This window comes from Archocentrus centrarchus, chromosome 5 (assembly GCF_007364275.1).
Source record: "Archocentrus centrarchus isolate MPI-CPG fArcCen1 chromosome 5, fArcCen1, whole genome shotgun sequence".
Taxonomy (NCBI): Eukaryota; Metazoa; Chordata; class Actinopteri; order Cichliformes; family Cichlidae; genus Archocentrus; species Archocentrus centrarchus.
In genome coordinates this window covers 15,739,778-15,760,912 of record NC_044350.1, presented here as the reverse complement: position 1 = coordinate 15,760,912, position 21,135 = coordinate 15,739,778, and the positions used below count along the sequence as shown (strand labels likewise).

Below are 21,135 nucleotides of genomic sequence, written 5' to 3'. Positions count from 1 at the left end.
TGTTTGTCATTGTTAAATGTAAGGAAAAGCAAAAGCAAACGGGAACTACTGAGTCATTCACACACAGCAGCGATGTTTGGAGTCACAGTGTATTAAAAAGGGCCTGCAAACTTATATTTACTACAAACAAGTTAACAGTAATAACAGTAATAATGTTAAACTCAGTGTGGGAAATGAAAACAACAGAAGTGTTTCAGTTCAGGCACACATGTCACAACGTTTATAGGCCTGCATGCAGATCACTGAAACACACACGCTTCCATATAACTGTGCCAAAACCAGTGCAGCACATCACAGCGCCACTCCAAATTCAACGAAATGATTAACAGACTCGCCACGTTAAGCGGTCATAGTTTAATTAATGCAGCGTCATATTCGAACACATTTGTGAACAGTAAAACAGGCTGATGCTCGTGCAGTTAGCAATACTTTCTTCAGTCAAGGTCAAAGTTAAATAGTCAGGATTTTATTTAACCCCTCGACCACTGGGAAGTTTCTGTCCTCAACCTCACCTCCTTTTTCCCCCTTTTTCTTTCTCTTTTCATTTTTTCTTCTACTTTTATTAGATTATTCCTTTGTGCCTTTGCCTCTCTGTTTTTTGAAACCTTAGCACTCTTGTTAATGACAGACTGAGGGTTCAGGTTGGGGTTGCAGTGTTGCAGTGTTGGAGGGGGGGGGGGGGGGGGGGGGGGGGGGTGAACACATTTGGTTCAGTCCTGTGCTACCCATTGACAGTGACAGGAGGGGCTGTGACTTTGGGTTTTTGACCCCAGATTCTTTATTTTTACTAGGAAGGGATCCAAGGATGGAGCTGTTGATGTGAATAGCTGCCCAAGGTGACTGGATCCCAATAAAGAGGCCGTCACCCTGGCCGGGGGCCTCCTTCCCATCCGAGACACAACGTTTATAGGCCTGCTTATGAGCCTGGGCTACTATTAAACCCTGTCCAGCCTGCACTGAGGAATTTAGGGCCAGGAAACAAGGGAGTGGGGGTGGGAATGGGAATGGGCAGAGAGAGGTGAAGTTGGGGTGAGTGAAGGTGAAAGTTGAAAGGCACGTTCGAAGGAATCTGCTTGTTTTGCAGTCGTCACCTTTAAATGTGTACCAGGCGTGCTTCAGGTTTTCCTCTCTGACTGAAGCGGAAGAAACCGCGGCCGATTAAATGTGGCACTGTGTCCGTGTCATATCATTTGTTTTGACCATTTTCACAAGCAGCAGAGGAATGACATTGCCTGTGGTCAGCATATGGTGTTATACAGTGTGCAGTTTTCTTTAGCGTGACAGTGAGAAGGAACAGAGCGAGACAGCAGAGCCTCATAAACATCCCACCTCTGTTTGTTCACATGGGGCTAGAGGTATTACGGGCACTTCTTTTTGGACAACCTTTCAAATAAAAATGTGCTTACAAATACTCACACACACACAAAAATTCAAATGCCAGTCAAAAAGTAAGAAAAGGTATCTTGCTACCCCCCAACATACACACACTCACCAGTAAATGGAAAAGCCAATCAAATCTCAGCTGCCAATCAGATTTTTATCAGCAGGGCCATCTGGCCATCAGCTAATTGTGTCTCTTTTAAGTCCCTGTCAATCAGCAATGCCACCCCTCCTCCCTTTTCTCTTAAAAATGTCTGCCTTTGAGCTTGCCTTCTGGCTCCAAGGGGTGGCCTGCATGGGGTTGGGGGGTTGTTTGCTGACCACTCTCTCTTAATCACTTTGTATTAGCTTTCATCACAGTTTCAAAGGCTTTAAGAATCAGTATAAACAAGATGCTCTGATTTCGTAAGCGTGCTTAACAGTTTCTCCATTCTGCTCTTTTTCCGCAGCCGTGGAGACCCAGAGCACCAGTTCGGAGGAGATGGTGCCAAGCTCCCCTTCGCCGCCTCCTCCGCCTCGGGTTTATAAGCCATGCTTTGTGTGCCAGGACAAGTCATCTGGTTATCACTATGGAGTGAGCTCCTGTGAGGGCTGCAAGGTAAATGAAGTCAGAGATACATGGGGAGTTTATAGGAACAGCTGAAGTCCACTGAAAAGAAAGCCAGAACCTTGGGTTCAACTGGAGTCGGACAGATGTGCATAAAGAGGTGGAGTGTTTGCTGTTGCTGAGCTGCCCTCTAGTGTATCCTTACTTAACTGCACATGATTCATATGACAAATAAATAGTGTGCAGCTGTATGACAGGTAGATGGCTTCTTTTATCCACTTGTGAAAGATAACTGCTGCACCAAGAAGGAACCATCATAGTTCTTTGTAGACGGTCTTTGCACTCATCTAATCTTTAATAAAAAATAATAGCCTAAAGTTTTTTTTTTTATGTAATTATTGTGTTGCATGCATCTCTTGATTGAAAGCAAAACATTTTTTTATGTCTGTTTTAGGGTTTTTTCAGGCGCAGCATCCAAAAGAATATGGTGTATACATGCCACAGAGACAAGAACTGTCAGATCAACAAAGTGACCCGTAACCGCTGCCAGTACTGTCGGCTGCAGAAGTGCTTTGAGGTCGGCATGTCCAAAGAAGGTAAGTGTTTCAGAAAATGCGGGGCTATCAGTGTGTCGCTATCGAGGAAAAAGCAAACGAGGACTCGCGCTTTCTGATCTTGTGCACGTGTTTCCCGGTAGCGGTGCGTAATGACAGGAACAAGAAGAAGAAGGATGTAAAGGAGGAGGTGGTGCTGCCAGAGAACTACGAACTAAGCGGGGAACTGGAGGAGCTGGTTAACAAAGTCAGCAAAGCACACCAAGAGACCTTCCCGTCTCTGTGCCAACTAGGAAAGTACACCACAGTGAGTCCTTTTTTTAGCACATAATTGCATCCACTTCTAAACACTCACACTCCACTTAAGCTCACCGCTTTGCAGGAAGGACAAACACAATGTGGAGTTTGCACAGTCACACAGAAAAAGTGTCCCTCTTTTTCTCTCCCAGAATTCAAGTGCTGACCACAGAGTGCAGCTGGACTTGGGCCTCTGGGATAAGTTCAGTGAGCTCTCCACTAAGTGTATTATAAAGATTGTGGAGTTTGCCAAGCGGCTACCAGGCTTCACTTCGCTCACCATCGCTGACCAGATCACCCTCCTCAAATCTGCATGTCTGGACATCCTGGTACTAGCACCATGCTCCTATTACTTCTCCTCTTTAACCAACTACCCCTCCACTTCCCTAAGGCATTCTCACTTGTCACGCTGCTTTACTTATTGATACAAGAAGAATGTGACTCTGAACAGCTGCCGTAAAAACATTTTAATATGAACTTTTATCTAGAAATTTCTTGTTTATGCCTTGTCATGTTCCTCCCCTGCTCAGATGCTGAGGATATGCACTCGCTACACACCAGAACAGGACACAATGACCTTCTCAGATGGCCTGACTCTCAACAGGACTCAGATGCATAACGCTGGCTTTGGCCCACTCACAGACCTGGTGTTTGCTTTCGCTGGTCAGCTGCTGCCTTTGGAGATGGACGACACAGAGACGGGGCTGCTCAGTGCCATCTGTCTCATCTGCGGAGGTAAGCCTGGGTCATTCTTCTGTTCATATAATCTCCATTTGCAATTGTGGAACTATTGATGGAAAGGAGCTAGCACCAGTATGTGGTCACAGTTCAGCAATCAGGCGGCAGTATGAAGACTGTAAAAGTGTAACTTCTCATTGTTTTGCTGTTTCTTCTCCATCGTTCCATCATCTGCTTGCTTCCTAACATTTCCCCTTTACTTTACTCCTAGATCGTATGGACTTGGAGGAGCCAGAGAAGGTGGACAAGCTGCAGGAACCGCTGCTAGAGGCTCTAAAGATCTACACCCGACGCAGACGCCCGAACAAGCCTCACATGTTTCCCCGAATGCTGATGAAAGTCACAGACCTCAGGGGAATCAGCACCAAGGGTCAGCTTCTTTTTTTTTTTTTCAACACACAACCACAGTTTGGAGTAGCTCTCAGTCCTGAACCCCAGCACGCATATTGAAAACTCTTAAGTACTAAAATATCTGTTCAGATTTGCATTTGTCGTCAGTTTTTCCTCAGAATCAAAGCAGTTAGTTAGGAAAAGACTGAGGTGCAGTTAACCTCAAGCAGAAATCACGAGGTGCATCCCAGGATTTGATGTGCTTTCACTGCCTACCATCCAAGTCCTACTAATGGAAAAAAATATGTTCAGCTGCACCCCTATTCACACGGGGTCACGCTGCATATTTGATTTGGCAGATGTCCTTCCTGTCGCAACCCCAAAGGGGTTTGTGTCTCGAACTGGGGACCTTTTGCTTGTCAGGAAATGTGTAAACCACTACACTAATAAATGCTTCATTCTAATAAAATAAACACTTCCTCAAAACAATTTAGTAACATTTAACAAATATTGCTGAAAAATGATTTCTTTAAATTAGATGACTCTTCATCCACTCCTGTTTCAATAGACTAACAGGTAAATCAATCTTCATGTGTCTTTAGGTGCAGAAAGAGCCATCACACTAAAAACAGAGATCCCCGGCCCCATGCCTCCCCTGATCAGGGAGATGCTGGAGAACCCGGACTCCTTCGAGGACAGCAGCGACTCGGGCGACAGCGGTGCAGCTGCTCCCCCTGCCATTCAAGCCATCAAGCAAGAAGACAAGTCCACGTATGAGTCAGCCTTTGAGGAAGAAGAGGAGGAGGAAGAGGATGACTATTGGGACGAGGAGAAAGAGCGAGGGGCAGACAGTGATGGAGAGCTGTGGGGAGATGCGGCAGCGGGCGCGCAAAAGAAAAGTGTGACAGGGAAGAAGCAGTGAGAGACACAAGGCGACAACGCTTCCTCGCACAGATCGCCGAGCGCCGCTGAGCAACACCACCTCCCGGGAAACCTCACAGATTAAGGCTCTTAAACGGTGTTTCGTACAGCACATATCTGGATATACTGTACACACTGACTGAAAGGAAAATGTGTTAAATTCAGCATAGGAAGTGAGAAATTGGAGACGCAAAAGCACTACATTTCAGTGGATTGATGAGGGCACCATTAAAAAAAAAATCACCGTGCCAGACTGTTTAAAAGATATAAAAAAAAAAAGCTTTTTGTCCGCACAAAGACAGGAAAAAAGAATTGTTGAAAGAAGAAAATGCACTCCTCTGCTATCTATTAAGGGCTATGCTTTGTATAAAATTGATGGTAAGAATACATTGCAGCAACAGAACTCTATGTGGTGTCCAAATACCACCAATGTCTTCTCAGAATTACTTTTATTACTATTCAGAGATTATGCTCCTTATTTTTTCATTATATGATTTTTTATAAGCATGTACACATTTGTGTTTTGTCTTCGTGTTCATTTGTGGGACCTTGTGTTGCTTTTTTTTCTGCATTCAGTCCTGCTCACATTTGACTGGACATTTACGTGTGTGTGTGTGTGTTTTTAATTGTATGCATTTCTTTTATTGGACACAGTGAAGCAATAGCAGAAAAAAAAGGAAAAAGCGCAATAGCAAAGAGACGGAGTCATGAGCAGGACTCAAACTCACAGTGTGACAAATGTGGTATGGCAGTTAAAATTCATGCAAATCCCTGATTGGTAATAAGCTAATCTGAAAGAAAAGAAAGAGGAATTCAGCTTTAATTTTAACTGTGGTGCTTGTGGGCCAAATAATAATTTTCTTTAAAAATGTAAAAGACATGCAGCAAACATATCTCCACCTCCACCTGAGGCTGAGTTTGTCAGGGCCATGCTTCACCAATCTATAAAGTATTTTCTGCCAACATAACTCACCAACCATCAGAAGTTCTTTCACTAAAGAGTAGGGATCATTCAAATCTGAAATTTTCACTGTGCACTTGTTCTAGCAACCAGGTTCAGGTAAGCTATATCAGTTTCTTTCTTTCTTTAAACAAAGTGAGCAAAAACTCATCCAGGCAAGCACTTCTATAAAAAGCCATTTACTTCACAGAAACCTCAGGCGTGTTTGTGTGCGTGCGTGCAAGTGAGAGCGTGTACCAGTAAACAGGGTGATGTAATCGATACGTTACAGCACTGCCATCATCCACAGTGAGTGTTTATCAAGAAGTCCAATTACCAGCATCTGTAAATGTATATAACAAACAACAACATGCACACAAAAATAGAGATTTTTTTTTTTTTAAGGAAGGAGATCTCCCTCAACCAAACACTTGTTTTGGAGAGTAGCTCATCAGCTGCAACCGTCCAGCAGGACAGTGACTGAGCTGCCTGCCGAGGAGCAGGGTTCACGTGCGCTGCATTCAATGAGTCGTGCAAAACTTGGAATTTGTAAAATAAAAATTTCCTTGCGATGAAATAGCTTTTTTTTTTTTTAAATAAATGGAAGGTGTGTGTGCAGCTGCGACACGCCGTCAGTGCAGTGTGCTGATGAAGCTGAAAAAAAAAAAAGATGACGTGACCACTGCGGTGACGCAGTGACCGGTATTTACAAGTTAAAGCTGTCTTCAGCACGATGTTGAAGCCATCGAGGACAGAAGTTGTGAGTTTGCTTTTTTCACTTTGTGATTTTGCTGTCGTATTGTAAACACATCAGGACCATATCACCGAGGGAAAAGACAAAACATATCTTGCACTTAACCAGCCAAACATTGTTCAGTATTTAAAAGTATTTTCTATGTTGTATAACCGTGATCGTTTGGAATGTGTTTTTACTTCTTTTATCTGTTTTAAAGCCTTTGACTTATTCCAGGATTTGAGCTGGTGCAGCCGTGAGGTCAGCTTTACACATGAGTATGCCATTTAAAAAGAAAAGGATCAAAGATAGATTACATTTGGACAAACACAAACCACTGATAATCCATAACATTTTTTTTAAGGTTCTTATCTCTCTGTTGGTTTTTACCTGGCGTCTTACTTTTTGTAAGCACAATCTCTGCCGTGTTCAAATGTCTTCATGTTCAGGGATTCGGGTTCCTCATGAGTTCTGTTTCAACTTGTACCAAAATGGCTCTGATGGCTCTGACACCCATGCACTCACACACACAGAAATACAAAAACTACAAAACTTTTACATTTTTTTATGCAAAGTCAGTACTATTTTTGCTGTTTGGGGGGGGCTTATGAGTTATTTGTTGTTTCTTGTATTTTGATAAATGCTCTTTTTGTTCTCAGACCTTTCAGTGTCTCGTGTCACACGTTTGTTACATTTTTGTGCATTTCAGTTTAGGAAAAGTCATCAAATAAGGTTTTTTGTTTGTTTTTTTTAAATTGCTGTCAAATGTCAAAAGAGGTCAAATTTGACCCAAACATTATGTGAGGGAATGTGAGCTGTGTCCTGTCGTGTATGGAAAGTATCTCTAGCCTGTAAGACAATATAAGTAAAGAGTAGTGACACCTCATATATTTTCATTATAATACAGACAGCATTCCCTTGGTATTTATTGTGTTTTATTAAAGAGCACCATTGTATAATATGGCCACATATCAATAACATTTTACAAAGAAACTTTCACCTTAGGCCAACCTGAATTGTGCTGAACAAACCAGCAGCAAAGCATTTCACACTTGACTGTGACCTACACCCACACACTTGGCACAGTTTCTGCAGTCACACTCACATGCAGAGCTTTAGGGGCTACTACGCCAGCAAAACAAAATATGTAAACCTATGTAACAGGTTTCTCACAACACATCCACCTAATAATGAATTAAAATGAATTAAAAGTTCAGCAATACGTTACAAGGTATCCTGATACAGTTTATATCTTCATCTGTTCTGGAAACAAACAAACAAACAAAAAAAAAAAACAGCCCTTAATTCAAAGTGTCACTAATTCTGAATCAGAATTAAAACCATAAACCACACAAATAAAACAAGAAAAAAATCAGCTCACTTAAGACTTGCAAATGTTTTCTTTGAATACAGACACGCTTGAGGTATAAGCTCATTACCCAGGAAACCTGCTGTCCGTCCCTGTGTTACCACATGGGGGAGTCAGCCAGCTCACTGCAGAGGCAAAGAAAGTAAACAACGTTAATAATAATTCCATACTTCTGCAGCTCCTGTGAATTTACCGCTCACTTAGCATATTTTAGTCTTATTTTCAGTTGTGGAGGGGCAAAGAAGGCATGGAAAGTGTAACTGCTGGAAAGCCAGCCGTGTCACCTGAGGACGGGGTTGATGAGCTCCGGTAGGATCAACTGCTTTCTTTCACCAGCGGGGGGTTCACAGCGCCCATCCTGATACAACAGACAGAAGCACCCAAAATATTTATGTCAGAACCAGGGTTTCTAAACTAATCCCTATGAGCCATTGTTCCTTAAATGTATAGTGTGGTAGTCATTTTATTTTCATCAAATAGTCTTTCTTCGCCAATTACTTTCCAGCAGAGTGTACTAGACAGTATTTGATGTGACCACCTTTTGCCTTTTTTAAAACACTGACTCCATGATGTTCTGTTTAGAACTTTGTGAGGGCCAAACTGTCTGTTGCAGGACTCATTTCTGTGAGAGAAAATAGCTCTTTATGATTAGTTAGGAGCTACATTATGATGAGGGGTGCTTTCAGGTGATACACAAGTTTGGTGCTCCTGCCTAAAGTGACTTTCCCATCCTTGTCTTTCACCTGATCCGGTTAAGTAAGTAAGTCATATCCTGTTTCTGACACGCAGCACTAAATCCACCTGTTAAACAAATATGCAGAGCGTGAGAAATCAGCTGGGCAACTAGTCAAATATTTCCCTACCCAGGTGTGTTAGGAGCAATCGCAGTAGGGTCAATCCTGGCATACCTGTGTGTCAGAGGCTGGTGCGTTTTCTTCACTCTGCATTTGCGTCTCAGGAGGGTTCTCAGCGCCGCCGGGCTGCTCCAGGTGAGTGGACAGGAGTGCAGGTGAAGAGACTGACCGGGAGGAAGCATTCTCATCATTCGCCGAGGTGGAGCCGGAAGCTGTGTGAATGAGCACTGAGCCTTTACCTTCGTTTGTTGTAGTTCAATGAAAGAGCAGCACGGTATACAAAAAGATCTCTTTACTTACAGACACATGTGGAAACTGTTTCTGGCACGATCCCCAACCTCTGCTCTAACTGATGAATGTAGTTCACCAAGTCCTGCAAGGTTCAGAATATAAATGCACAGATGTGAAGTTTTGAGTTGCTTTTTTGAGCTTAAAGTGGTATATTCCGTTTCCAGAATCAAAGATGTCATTGGTGTAACTGTGCAACAAAGGTGGAAGACACATGCAGACCTTTTAATTAAGAAAAAGACCAAGTGAGCTAGGATGGAGAAACACATTTTGCTGTGTTCTGTTGAGAAATGCCAATTAAACGCCTATCTGCTGAAGGGTAGTACCAAAGCCCCCCTGTAGCTTCAATATAACGCCTCTGGTGGTATCTGGTGTTGAATCCTTGCCTGTTTTTGAAGTTGTTCCTCCTCCCTTTCTTTCTGGATCGTTCTCAAACTGGCCTTCAGCTCCTGCAGCTCACGCTTAGCCTCACCCAAAAGCACCTACAGAGGGCAGCAACATTATACTCAGATCATTTGAACGCCCACAAATCTGATGTGGCTACTCCTCTTTCCTGCTGTTCATCACATGTTGGCGTGAGGAAATGTTTACTCACTGTTCATGGAAGCTTTTCTATTTGTGCCAGTATGTGAGTAATAAAAGATCTCTGGCACAGCTCTCTGTGCTGTAACCCGAGCGTCTCATGATGCAGAATCGCGGCACATAAGCAGTTATATTTAGAGTTGAATAGGGATTGCGATATGCTTTGAGTTTCTCACTTTATTGTAATCTTTCTCTCTCCCAAGCTGGACTTCTAGTTTTTCCCTCTCCATCCTCTCCTCCTGGAGCCACTCTTCCTTCTTCTGCACCTCACAGCCCAGATCTTGCAGCTTCTTTTTGTCAATCTGCACAAAAACATGAAAACAGTGTTGACCACACAATAAGCTGGAGATACTGTGCAGGTGATGCGTATGCAGCTTCAGCGCCTTCTGCATCCTCACTTCTGCTGCATGTCTGTATGCCTCTCTCTCCAGAGCCCAATTGGCCCGCTCCTCCCTGAGGAGCAGGTTCTCCTCAGACAGCTGCAGGGTGAGCTGGGCCACTTGCAGTCGGGCTTGGTGCAGCTCAGTATGGGTATGACCCTGCCGGGTGCTCAGCTCCCTCACCTCCCTACGCAGGCACTCTGCCGTATGGTCACTGGCCTCAAGACGTTCCTGAAGCAGTTGTGCCTCCTCCAGAGCAGCCTCATTTTCCATCTGTGGAGAGTTGAGGAGCATGCAAAGAAGCAACAGGCAGGAATTCAGGAGAATATGTGAATATTCTTGTATATTATAGACACAGGGATAAACAGGAAGATCTGATTCTGGTCTGGTTGCAGTGAGATGTTGAGTTAGAAGCTTTCTTGTGTTATAGAGAGAAGAGCTGCATATGGGTTTTATAGCAGTTAACCTGCAGAGACTTCCTCTTTTCCTCATCATGCTTCATTTGACAGGACATTTTCCTCACTCTATCTCTCAGCCTGTGGTAACGAAAATAAAATCAGTTTTAGGCCAAAAGGACTGGATAAGTCAAGACAAACGATTCAGCTAATATATGCTGCAGCAGCTTGCCTTTCCAGTTCATTGTTTTGCTCTTTCTCTCGCTCAGCCAGAACCTTGACGTCTTCTTCCAGCTCTTTGAAGCGCTGCTCACTTTCAGCCTTTTCAGCCACGAGTTTACTCAGCTCAGAGGTCAGAGTTTCGTGACTGTATTTCACATCCTTTCAGTTGCATGGAGAGAAGAGAGAATGCAACTTTTCATAAATTTTCTATGATCAGGTATCAGCGCTACACTGGCCAACCAGGTGACACGACCTTTCTGTACCTTGTGTTTCCCCTCAGTCCTCTTCAGCATCTCGCGGCTGTGTCTCAGGCTGTCTCTGAGCTCAAGGATCTCCTCCTTCATTGCTTCTTTTTCATATTCCCATTCACTTTTTGCCTCTCTGCTGTTTTCTTTCTCATTCTCCGTCTCCTTTTTCGCTACGTCCAGCGCTCGCTGTAAATCTGCTTGTTTTTTTAAGCACTCCTCCAGCTGACTCTGGTGATAAAGCAGGAAGAGATGACAAAGCATTTCTGAACATATTTTTGATTCTTCTACATCAGCTAATAAAAGGACCAGTTTTAATGCCTTTACATTGGTGCTTCTGTTCTCATTATTACAGTGAAGGCTTAAAGTTGCTTAACTGCAACTCTGCAGTTTTCTCCTCCCACCTGCAGCAGCTGAGCTCTGGGAATGACCAAGAGCAGCTCTTCTTCTCCATCCTCTCCATCTTCTTCTTCTTTCAGAGTCTCAAGCTCCTCAAGCGGCTTGGGAGCACAAAAAGTGAAGGGACGACTACAGGCGCACACCTCTCCCATCTTATCCACATATGCAAACTGGTACTCTACAGTACTGGGGCGGGGCAGGTATGATGCTGTATCGAGAAGACATTTCTTATTATCCTTTAGTCACTAAAATTAGTTGTCTTACAGAATAATGCAAAATGAGACCAAAAGAAAAAGTAGTGGAGCATAATCTTTATAAGCTTTACAAAGGGTGGGACTGACTGAGAAACTGTGGTCACTGCACACTTGTACAGCCGTGACTTTTCAGCCATAAAGTAGCCAAACCCTAAATTGTCCACTTTCTCTGAATGAGACCATAATTTACTCAATATTAACTGTGCTGTGTTACATGAGACCTGGAACTAACAATTAAGAATTTAAAGTCATCTGTAAAATGCATACTGAGCCACACAGTAGTATTTCTTTTAGCAAACCCACAGCCCCCTCTCCTGGCTATTTAAAAGAATGCAAGTTTAAAGCAGACCAATTATGCGTTTCCTCATTTTCTGAAAATACATATGCAGTGGCGGATGCTCATGTTAAACATGGCCAAAGTTTCAACTCATTAGGTCAGCATCTGTATAAGTAATCCCTCTGAGACAAACCTTAGGCTTCAGGTTGCACTAAATGCTCAGTTTTTTTCTACATTTTAATCAAAATGATGCCAGAGAGAAGGGATGTCTTTATTGTAATCCTTTTTTTTTAGACGCACACAGTTCAAACCTTGTGTTCATGAGGGGCAGCCAATCAGAAGGAAACTGCCTAAAGATACATAAGCTAAAAAGGCTTGTTTCAGATAGAGCTGAGGGGCTGCATCACAGCCCAGTCTAACATCAATAAAGTTTATTTTGAACAATAAACCTGTCCTTACAGGTACTACAGAGGACAGCTCAGACCACACCAACCATCAGTGATTACAGGTGCAGTGAGTGGTACAATTGATCTGGAATATGTAACCAGAAGGGACAGTGGAATTTGAACCTGGTGTCCATTTCCTTCCTACCATTAAAACACCAAGAACATTTACTAGATGATTAACCATCAGGAGTGTTTAATACAGTTCTTACCCTGGAAAACTGCACAGTAGTTGACACTGGTTCCCTCAGTGTAGCCTTCAGGAACAGTAGCCCATGTGTATGTGTAGTACTGTTTGACTGAAGACCATCCCATCTGTGGTAGAATAACAAACTGATACTAAGTCGTAAAAATATACAAATGTGCGTTCCTACCATCACTACTATGACACAACAATTTGCTACAATATATGCTTTATATTCCATTTTAGTGCATGGGCTGGTGCTATATGTACCTCAAAAATCCCTATCCAGTCACTGCTGCTCCACTGGTGGTCTGAGGTCAGACTGTAGTGGCACTCCACCCTGGTTTGGGGGAAGTACACTTGCCCCACATTTCGAAACACCACAGTGGGCTGTTTATCCATGACGATGGGAAGCTTTGCTGTTCAAGAAGAAAACATACGTGGATCAGTTTCAGTGTGGATGAGAACAGCTGCTGAAAGATGATAGCAGCATCGGACCAGGAACGCAGCATGGTCATAACAGCAGTGAACTATGGCTCAGCAGCCTGTTTATAAGCATGAAGCTCATATACCTACTGAGTACTGACATTATGCCAAACAGACAGCAAAATAAACAGAGATACAGAGAGAACCGGTTTGATCTCTTTGTCTACAATTATAAAAACAATCAGTAATTAATGGAAAGTCTTTACAATAAGTTTTTATTCAGACAAAGTCCAAGTTAACTTACATTTATACTGACACAGTTTTTTTTCCCTTCCGTTTTACTTTTAATAACTGAAAACCATAAACCTGGCATGATAACTGTATCTTTTTTAAAGGGACAGAAACAGTAATCAATCCTCCCTCATGTCTCTCCAGTCAGTGCACTCAGCCAACAAATCAGCCCCACCTTTCTTCCAGCTGTTAACAAGTCATCAGATAAATCTTAGTCTAAATGTTGGATTTAATCAACTCTGTGGTGCTGATCTTACCTGATTCTTCTGAAAATAATATGATATCTCTCCTGCTACCTCATGCAGGGTAGGAGCTGTGCATCAGTCTGTGGATACTGATGAGCAGTCCTGTCAGGTGCAAGAGTTTCACAACATCCCCTGAATCATGTGGACCCAAAGTAAAATTAGTGATGCCCACTGACTCATGGGAGACGCAGTTCATGAGCACACAGCATTTCAACTGGCAGATCAGAGCTGCAGACTTCAATTCCCACTGCAAGAGCATTACAATTATAGGACACGGGATCCTCTGCCTGGTGTTACTGCTAGTTCCAATTCTCAGTAGTGGCACAGGAGGGGGTTTGGATAGAGGTACAATATCATCAAAGCATAACATTTATCTTAATAACAACTTAATAACCAGCCAGAAACCAGTGAGAGGCATAAAAAAAAAAACAGCAGTATCACAGCAAAGACAATATTTGATGTGTTTGATTTGTTTTAATTGTTAATATGGAATTAATACAGTCGTTTTCCAAGTTTCTGTTTTTTGAGCAAAAACGGCAAATCTAATATTCTGTATTTGTGCCATTATTTTTCCTGTGATTGCATAAAAATCATGTTCCCATTCTGGACACTTGATGGCAGTGTCGTTTCAGCACAAAGCCACCTTTGGTGACGCTAGTTAATAATTACAGGATTTACTATGACTCAGTTCAAACTTTAAAGTAGACACATGCACCCGATAACTCTAATGGCGGTTACTCTGATGCCAAATGTTGGAGCCACTTTTACTTCACATACAACTATTTTGTTTTCCTGGTTCCAGACGTGCGTCTAACAAGCTGACAATTCATCCTCACATCAGGATCCTTTTAAGTCTTCTGTTTGCACGTGCCACCTTTTCATAAATTAAACCCGTGAATATTAATATCTCAGATGTGTTTTGACATTTCTGAACATATATAAAACTTTATGCCCATTGGAAACATACAGTGTAGTGTAGCAGTTTATGCATTTGCCTAACGAGCAAAAGATTCTTGCATCGATCCCAGGAGGAGACACATGTCTTGAGCTTGTGTCAGGGATTTAATAAAAAAAAAAAAAAAAAAAAATCTGCCAAAGCAAATATGCAGAACTAAAAAGTGCTTAAAAAAACTGCAGTTAATAAAGTTGTTGTTAGGCGGAGAGAAATTCCCTACTGCCATCCATCCATTTTCTTCTGCTCATCCACTCAGTCATAGAGCGAGAGGCAGGTCACACCTGACAGACTGCCAACCTGCCGCAGGGCTAACACCTAACACATAAGGACAGACAACCATCCACACCTGTTAGAATCCCCAATGACCCCATGCATGTCTTTGGAACTGTAGGAGGAAGCTGGAGAGGACAAACACAGGGAGAACATGCAGACTCCACACAGGAAGAGATTGGATTTGAACCCAGGACCTTATTGCTGTGAGGTAACAGTGCTAACCACCACACCTCCCAAAATACCCCAATGTTGGACTCCTTTTGTCCTTCTGGCTTCTTCTGCCTGTGCACTTCTCCAGAGAAAATGTGAGGTGCTCAGCACTGTGTGCATCTGTGTGTGTGTTCAAGAATGGCAGGAATAACTATTTTTAAATAGTCACTGATTGTATGAATTCCCAAATGATATTTCTGACTTATATTATCGCAGATTTTCCAAGTAATTCCTCTGCTTCTATGTTTTTACTGGGGGAACAAATGCAAGTTTACTTTTTCAGAGCAAATATTTTAACTTGTCACTGTGGTCAAACTTATAATTATAGCACATTCAGCAATAATTCCATTTATGATTCATACCTGGGCTTTCCTCTGTTTCCCTCAGTGTTTCCCTCTGGTCCCCCCAACAGCAGGACAATTTCATTAACATAAACATTAACATAACTAACATACCAACACTGACGGAGTTTGGAAACCTGTTTTCTGCTAAACATTTTCCTTAACTGTCAGTATGCCTTCATGTTTGGAGCATCAGAGGAGGAACATCATTCAAGATTTAACCATCCAGTATTTATTTAAGCAGTTAAATAAAAAGAAAACAGAAATACAGGCCCAGTAACAGAAAGAAAAAAAATGTGCAGACCCAGAAAATACTAAATGAAAAATAAATTTAAAAAAAAAATGTATAAAAGAGTGATTTTCTATCACTCCAACATGTACAATATACAGCTGTATTTTTTTCTTTGCAATATTTAAACATCATTTTTGATCTCCTTCTCTTGCCAGTCACAAGCTATAAAATGACTACAGATCAATTCTGTCTATGCCATTATCCATCCAGCCATCCATTCTCTTCTGCTGCAGGGTTTGGGGGGGCTATCCCAGCTGACACAGGGCAAGAGACACCCTGTACACCTGTACAGGTCACCAGCCTAACACACAGAGATACAACCATTCACACCTACGGCCATTTTAGAGTCACCAATTAACTTTTTTATAATATTTAAAAAAAAAAAAAAAAGCCAGACTTGCAGTTACTGTTTAAGATATTTGTCTGGTGTAGCCAACTAACTTTATTTTGAAATTCCTTATATTTAGAGCCATTCTGATCTTTTCTATTCCAATCTAATTATGCTAGTGTCATTTATATCATTCCATTAAAACTGTCTTTATATTTAAAATTCTGAGCTCACATCTTAACTAGCTGATTAATATTAGGATAAGCTGGGCCCATCAACTTTAACTGTAGGGTTCAATTGTAGAATTATCAGCCTTAACACACACACACACACAAACAAACCCACACACACACACACCAGCACAAAAATACCCCAAAACTAAAAATTCTACAATATTAAATATTCACATACATCTTGACCTAAGGTTTCACTCAAAGCACCATACAGTCACATTAGTGTAGAAATATTTCTGGGTCTATACTATAATGCCACACTGCAGAAGCCTCATCTTGAAATAAGGCAGATCTTCAGAGAAGCAACTGCAGGTGTCGAGCACATGTGTTTACAGCATTTGTGGTAACAGTTGTGGAAAGCAGTAGTGTGTTACATGTTCTCTCTGGAGCTGGCAGCATTTGTTTAGATGAAGCTGTGAAGAAAGAAGTGAGGCTCAAAGCCTTAAATCAACGCCGCACGTCCTGATCCTGTTGTCAGGGTGAATGCTGATTGGCTCGAGTATTATTCAGTAGGGACAGAACACCAAGTTCCTCCAGTTTGGCTTTAGCTATATCCTCCCAGCCCTTATTAGCCTGCGGGTTCCTGGGCGATGGATGCATGATGCCCTCAACTCGCACGTTGACACCTGCAGCAGACAGAGCTCGCCGCGCCCGCTGCTCTGCCACCCTTCCTACGCCAATCACCATGGAGACATTCAGTGCCTCCACCACCTGGCACAGTGCAATGTCACACAGGCGCAGCAGGGCCTCCCGTTCAGCTGCTGGGAGCTCAGGGGGTGTTAAATTCTTCCCACTGTCACTCATGAAGATTAATGGGCACAGGTTGTGCACAAAGCAGTACTGGAAGAAGCGCGCAGGTTCACCGCACAGTTTTCTAAAGAACCCCCAAAAACGAGCACCGCTCACTTCACTCTGAGTGCAGGCGAGCCCCGTGATCCGTCGCTTTGGATGCTCGTTTTGTGGGTGGCCAACCTCCCCCGTGATCTTCAGCCAGTCAACAACTGACTTCACTTCACCAAACGGGACCTGTGCAGAGAGGAGAAGATTATTTAAAGCAGCGTGCGTGATAACTACATTTTTATATGTGGTCACGCTGCGCCACACATCACATTTCATTAACGGTGCTTTAAATGGCAAGGGTGTTTCCTTTTGTCAAATGTTTGACACTTTGATTCCTCTCTCTTTGTGTCCCCTCCTCTACATCTCTGGTGGGAGGATCTAAGGATGCAGGGAAAGGATGAATGCACAAACCAAAACGAGAACGAGGGAGGCAGCAAAGATGTCCCTTCCTAGTTCAAAGGAGAAAGAGAAAGAAAGGTGATTTAAGTGACTTTGAGTGTGGCATGGTTGTTAGTGCCAGACAGGCTGATCTGAGTATTGCAGAAACTGCTGATCTACTGGGATTTTCCCACACAACCATCTTGATACATGCTCAATCATCCAGGTAAGGAAATTCCAGAAAGCTGAGAAACATTTTGTCTCTCATCCAAGTGACTTCTTCAGTTGCAAATTTCTCCAGCCTAATAAACACTATATTTGCATAATGACCTAAACTAGCACCACTGCCAAGCAAATTTACTGTTTATAAGGTTGCCAGAGGTCAGAGGGGATTGGCCAGACTGATAGGAAGTGCAACTTAAAGTCAGCCTGTGACCACACGGTCAATTAAGGGATGGTCTGACAACACTTATGAAGCACTACAGGACTGCTTTGAGGTGACAGACTGGCCGGCACTCTGTGAGCCTCATGGACAGGACATCGACAGGCTCACAGAATGCATCACAGACTACATTAACTTCTGTGTGGACACCATTGTTCCTACCAGGATTGTAAAATGCTACCCAAACAACAAGCCGTGGGTAACAAAGGACATTAAAGCACTTCTCAACAATAAGAAGAAGGCCTTCAGGGCTGGCAACAGGGAGGAGGTGAGAACGATCCAGAGGGAACTCAAAACAACAATTAGGGAGGCTAAAAACAATTATAGGAGGAAGCTGGAGCTGAAACTCCAGCAGAACAACATGAGGGAGGTATGGAGTGGAATAAGAACCATCACTGGCTTCAGGACCAGCAACAACAGGGGAATGGAGGGCAGTGTGGACAGGGCCAATGAGCTAAATCTGTTCTTTAACAGGTTTGACACTGCAGGCTCTGTCATCCCTCGTCCAGACAGCTCTGCTGCCGGTCTCCAGAAGTCCACTCCACCCCCACCCACCCCCACACTTCACAATAGCCTGCTTCCTTCCTGTGATGGCCCTCTTGACGTCTCCACCCCTCCCCCACCCGCCACCTCTACAGTTAGTCTCACTGCTGACCAGGTGAGAAGACAACTTAAGAGACTCCACAAAAACAAGGCTGCAGGCCCTGATGGGGTCTCCCCCAGGGTGCTTAAAGCCTGTGCCACCCAGCTTTGTGGAGTACTGCACCATGTCTTCAATATGAGCCTGGATCTTCAGAGGGTCCCTGTGATGTGGAAGACATCTTGCATCGTTCCGGTCCCGAAGATGACGCGACCCAGTGACGTCAAGGATTACAGGCCAGTGGCACTGACTTCCCACATAATGAAGACCATGGAGAGGCTCGTCCTGGATCAGCTCCGGCCCATGGTCCAGTCATTTCTGGACCCCCTCCAGTTCGCCTACCAGCCCCGCCTGGGAGTTGAGGATGCCATTATCTACCTGCTAAACCGAGTCTACGCTCACCTGGATAAGCCGGCCAGCACTGTGAGGGTCATGTTCTTTGACTTCTCAAGTGCATTCAACACCATTCAGCCTGCTCTTCTGGGTGATAAGTTGACAGCGATGCAGGTAGATGTCCCCCTTGTGTCCTGGATTGTTGACTACCTGACTGGCAGACCACAGTATGTACGGCTGCAGCACTGTGTGTCTGACAGAGTAGTTAGCAACACCGGAGCCCCACAAGGGACTGTCCTCTCTCCCTTCCTCTTCACCCTCTACACCACAGACTTCAGCTACTGCTCAGAGACCTGCCATCTTCAAAAGTTTTCTGATGACTCTGCAATAGTTGGATGTATCAGCAGGGGTGATGAGGATGAGTACAGGAGGACAGTGAAGGACTTTGTCACATGGTGCAAGCGGAACCATCTAGAGCTCAACGTGACAAAGACAAAGGAACTGGTGGTGGACTTGAGGAAAGACAAGGCACCGGTGGCCCCTATGTCCATCGGGGGGGTCAGTGTGGACACCGTTGAGGACTACAAATATCTGGGAGTACACATTGACAACAAACTGGACTGGGCTAAGAACACTGATGCCCTATACAGGAAGGGCCAAAGTCGCCTCTATTTTCTGAGACGCCTGAGGTCCTTCAACATCTGCCGGACTATGCTCAGGATCTTCTATGAGTCTGTGGTGGCGAGTGCCATCCTCTATGCTGTTGCATGCTGGGGCAGCAGACTGAGGGCGGCAGACGCCAACAGACTCAATAAACTGATCCACAAAGCCAGTGATGTGGTGGGAGTGGAGCTGGATTCGCTTATGGCAGTGTCGGAGAGGAGGATGCTGTCTAAGCTGCAGGCCATTATGAACAATGGCTCCCACCCACTCTACAACACAGTGATGGGACACAGGAGCACATTCAGTGCAAGACTCATCCCACCAAAATGCACCACAGAGCGCCACAGGAGGTCATTTCTACCTGTGGCCATCAGACTCTATAACTCCTCCCTTAATAGGTGACATTGTGGTTCATCAGTGTCATTCACTTATCAGTATTCAATTGTACATAAAATTGTTTAAATTTCCATATACATTGTACATACACTATATACATTGTACATTGTACATACACTTATACATTGTACAAAAAAGGACTGTGCATATATATATAATGACACCTATTTAAAAATTTTTGCACTCACAATTTTCATATGTGTATAGATTTAGATGTGTATATAGTCAAAATATCTCTTTAGTCTTTATACTTTTATGCCTTTAGTGTATGTTATGGTGTTTTAGGTTTACTCGTTTAAATGAAACGGTTGAAGCTGTAACAATAGTAATTTCCCTTTGGGATCAATAAAGTATTCTGACTGACTGACTGACTGAACTTCTTAATGAATTCTTAAATTACAAATTCTGATGTGTGCTGTAAGAATTTGCTGGATTTATTTCTTACTGACTGACTTCCTGTGGGCCCCCTTGCCCTGTTGTTGGTCCCCACTGAAAACATCCTAGAAACGCCCCTCCTCAGTTTTTGTTCGGGTTAGCTTCCGCATTCACAGCCCGTGAAAAGCTTTTACAGTCGCTGTGCGCCTGTCCCACTCATAGGTAATTTTGGAAACTGTACTTAAACTACTTTATGGTGAGCTCACCCCTGTCTGTGCCATTCCGAAAGGTCCAGGATTCATCCCCAAAAACAGGATCTTTTGTCCAGGCTGACAGTACGTCTCCACATAGCAGCGGTGGGTGTCCCAGGCGTACTCCAGCGGGTTGTAGATGTACCGGACGGGGTCGCTGAACGTGAGCCCCCCGAGGTGAACGTTCAGCTCCAGTTCAGCCTGCAGAAACCTGGAAGAGGGGCTCCCGCATGCAGCTTTAAAGCCCTGCTCCTTCGACTCATCCTTTTGTCTGTCTCCACAAGCCAGGTCGCCGGTTTCATTCCCAGATAAGATGTCATTTAACATTTTTTTTTAATTATTAAATATGCTCCCATTAAAACCCCAGCATTAACTTTGCGTTTTGATGCAGCTCAAGTACTGAACCCAGTTTTTTGTTGTTGTTGTTCAGGGTCTAAACATGACTGTGTATTTTCTTCCTCTGCGTCTTTCAGTCAGTTTAGGGCATTCAGAGAGGTTGGCGCCCTCTGCAGTAACATTGATGTTATTACAGCTACAAAGAAATAGTCGTTTTGAAGAGAAAGAGACCGTACTCAAGAATCCCTGATTAGACTGACTTTATTAATGATCAACAGTATATAAAAATTAGATGTATTGAACCAAATTTGAAAAACTGCTTAAAGGGTTTTCTGACTTTGCCCTAAAATACAGTTTAAAAAGCATTTTAATACTTCTACCATCATCTTTGATGTTGTTTTTAACTCCATAATTTTTAAATGTTGGTTCAAAATAAGTGTTTACAAGATGGCAGCAACTCTACAGTATAATGCACTGCACTGCGGGCTCATTAACACAAATATCTCCAAATGAACTAGTATACTCACTGGCCGATTCATTAGGTACATCAGTTAA

At 43.3% G+C, this 21,135-nt stretch overlaps 3 protein-coding genes across 6 annotated transcripts in view; 1 reads left to right on the top strand and 2 right to left on the bottom strand.

The window, feature by feature from the left end:
* LOC115780092 (retinoic acid receptor gamma-A-like) overlaps positions 1-7,100 on the top strand; it is a 32,872-nt gene extending 25,772 nt beyond the window's left edge. For both annotated transcript variants that reach the window (XM_030729073.1, XM_030729074.1), the window contains 7 exons: positions 1,830-1,978; positions 2,382-2,523; positions 2,625-2,788; positions 2,931-3,107; positions 3,309-3,513; positions 3,728-3,886; positions 4,449-7,100. In XM_030729073.1, the coding sequence (XP_030584933.1) occupies positions 1,830-1,978; positions 2,382-2,523; positions 2,625-2,788; positions 2,931-3,107; positions 3,309-3,513; positions 3,728-3,886; positions 4,449-4,768 (1,316 nt within the window). In that variant the 3' untranslated portion in view covers positions 4,769-7,100. The remainder of the gene's footprint in view (positions 1-1,829; positions 1,979-2,381; positions 2,524-2,624; positions 2,789-2,930; positions 3,108-3,308; positions 3,514-3,727; positions 3,887-4,448) is intronic.
* A 518-nt stretch (positions 7,101-7,618) lies between these two features.
* LOC115780091 (calcium-binding and coiled-coil domain-containing protein 1-like) lies at positions 7,619-12,741 on the bottom strand. Of its 3 annotated transcripts, XM_030729071.1 has the most exons (14): positions 12,603-12,741; positions 12,361-12,463; positions 11,180-11,382; positions 10,794-11,006; positions 10,541-10,689; positions 10,380-10,449; positions 9,932-10,186; positions 9,710-9,835; positions 9,338-9,433; positions 8,964-9,036; positions 8,718-8,875; positions 8,094-8,167; positions 7,880-7,934; positions 7,619-7,698 (listed from the first exon to the last, which is right to left on the bottom strand). In XM_030729071.1, exons 1-13 carry the CDS (start codon positions 12,732-12,734, stop codon positions 7,907-7,909), a joined length of 1,680 nt encoding a protein of 559 aa, XP_030584931.1. In that variant the 5' UTR covers positions 12,735-12,741; the 3' UTR covers positions 7,619-7,698; positions 7,880-7,906. The 3 variants fall into 3 exon arrangements, with proteins under 3 accessions (XP_030584931.1, XP_030584930.1, XP_030584932.1); XM_030729070.1 differs by lacking the exon at positions 7,619-7,698 and having other exon boundaries at positions 7,740-7,934; XM_030729072.1 differs by lacking the exons at positions 7,619-7,698; positions 10,380-10,449; positions 10,541-10,689 and having other exon boundaries at positions 7,740-7,934.
* A 2,581-nt stretch (positions 12,742-15,322) lies between these two features.
* LOC115780558 (single-strand selective monofunctional uracil DNA glycosylase) lies at positions 15,323-20,721 on the bottom strand. The gene is made up of 2 exons (XM_030729816.1): positions 20,260-20,721; positions 15,323-16,952 (listed from the first exon to the last, which is right to left on the bottom strand). Exons 1-2 carry the CDS (start codon positions 20,569-20,571, stop codon positions 16,401-16,403), a joined length of 864 nt encoding a protein of 287 aa, XP_030585676.1. The 5' UTR covers positions 20,572-20,721; the 3' UTR covers positions 15,323-16,400.
* Positions 20,722-21,135: the final 414 nt, after the last annotated feature.

What these genes read in the sequence shown, in the direction of transcription:
- LOC115780091 (XM_030729071.1), bottom strand. Translation starts at nt 12,734, where the DNA reads ATGGATAAACAGCCCACTGTGGTGTTTCGAAATGTGGGGCAAGTGTAC. An exon ending in ACTGGATAGGGATTTTTGAG is followed by an intron (nt 12,464 to 12,602) that starts GTACATATAGCA and finishes ATTCTACCACAG; the next exon opens with ATGGGATGGTCTTCAGTCAA. An exon ending in CCAGAGCTCAGCTGCTGCAG is followed by an intron (nt 11,007 to 11,179) that starts GTGGGAGGAGAA and finishes CTTTATCACCAG; the next exon opens with AGTCAGCTGGAGGAGTGCTT.
- LOC115780558 (XM_030729816.1), bottom strand. Translation starts at nt 20,571, where the DNA reads ATGTTAAATGACATCTTATCTGGGAATGAAACCGGCGACCTGGCTTGT. An exon ending in TCGGAATGGCACAGACAGGG is followed by an intron (nt 16,953 to 20,259) that starts GTGAGCTCACCA and finishes CTCTCTGCACAG; the next exon opens with GTCCCGTTTGGTGAAGTGAA.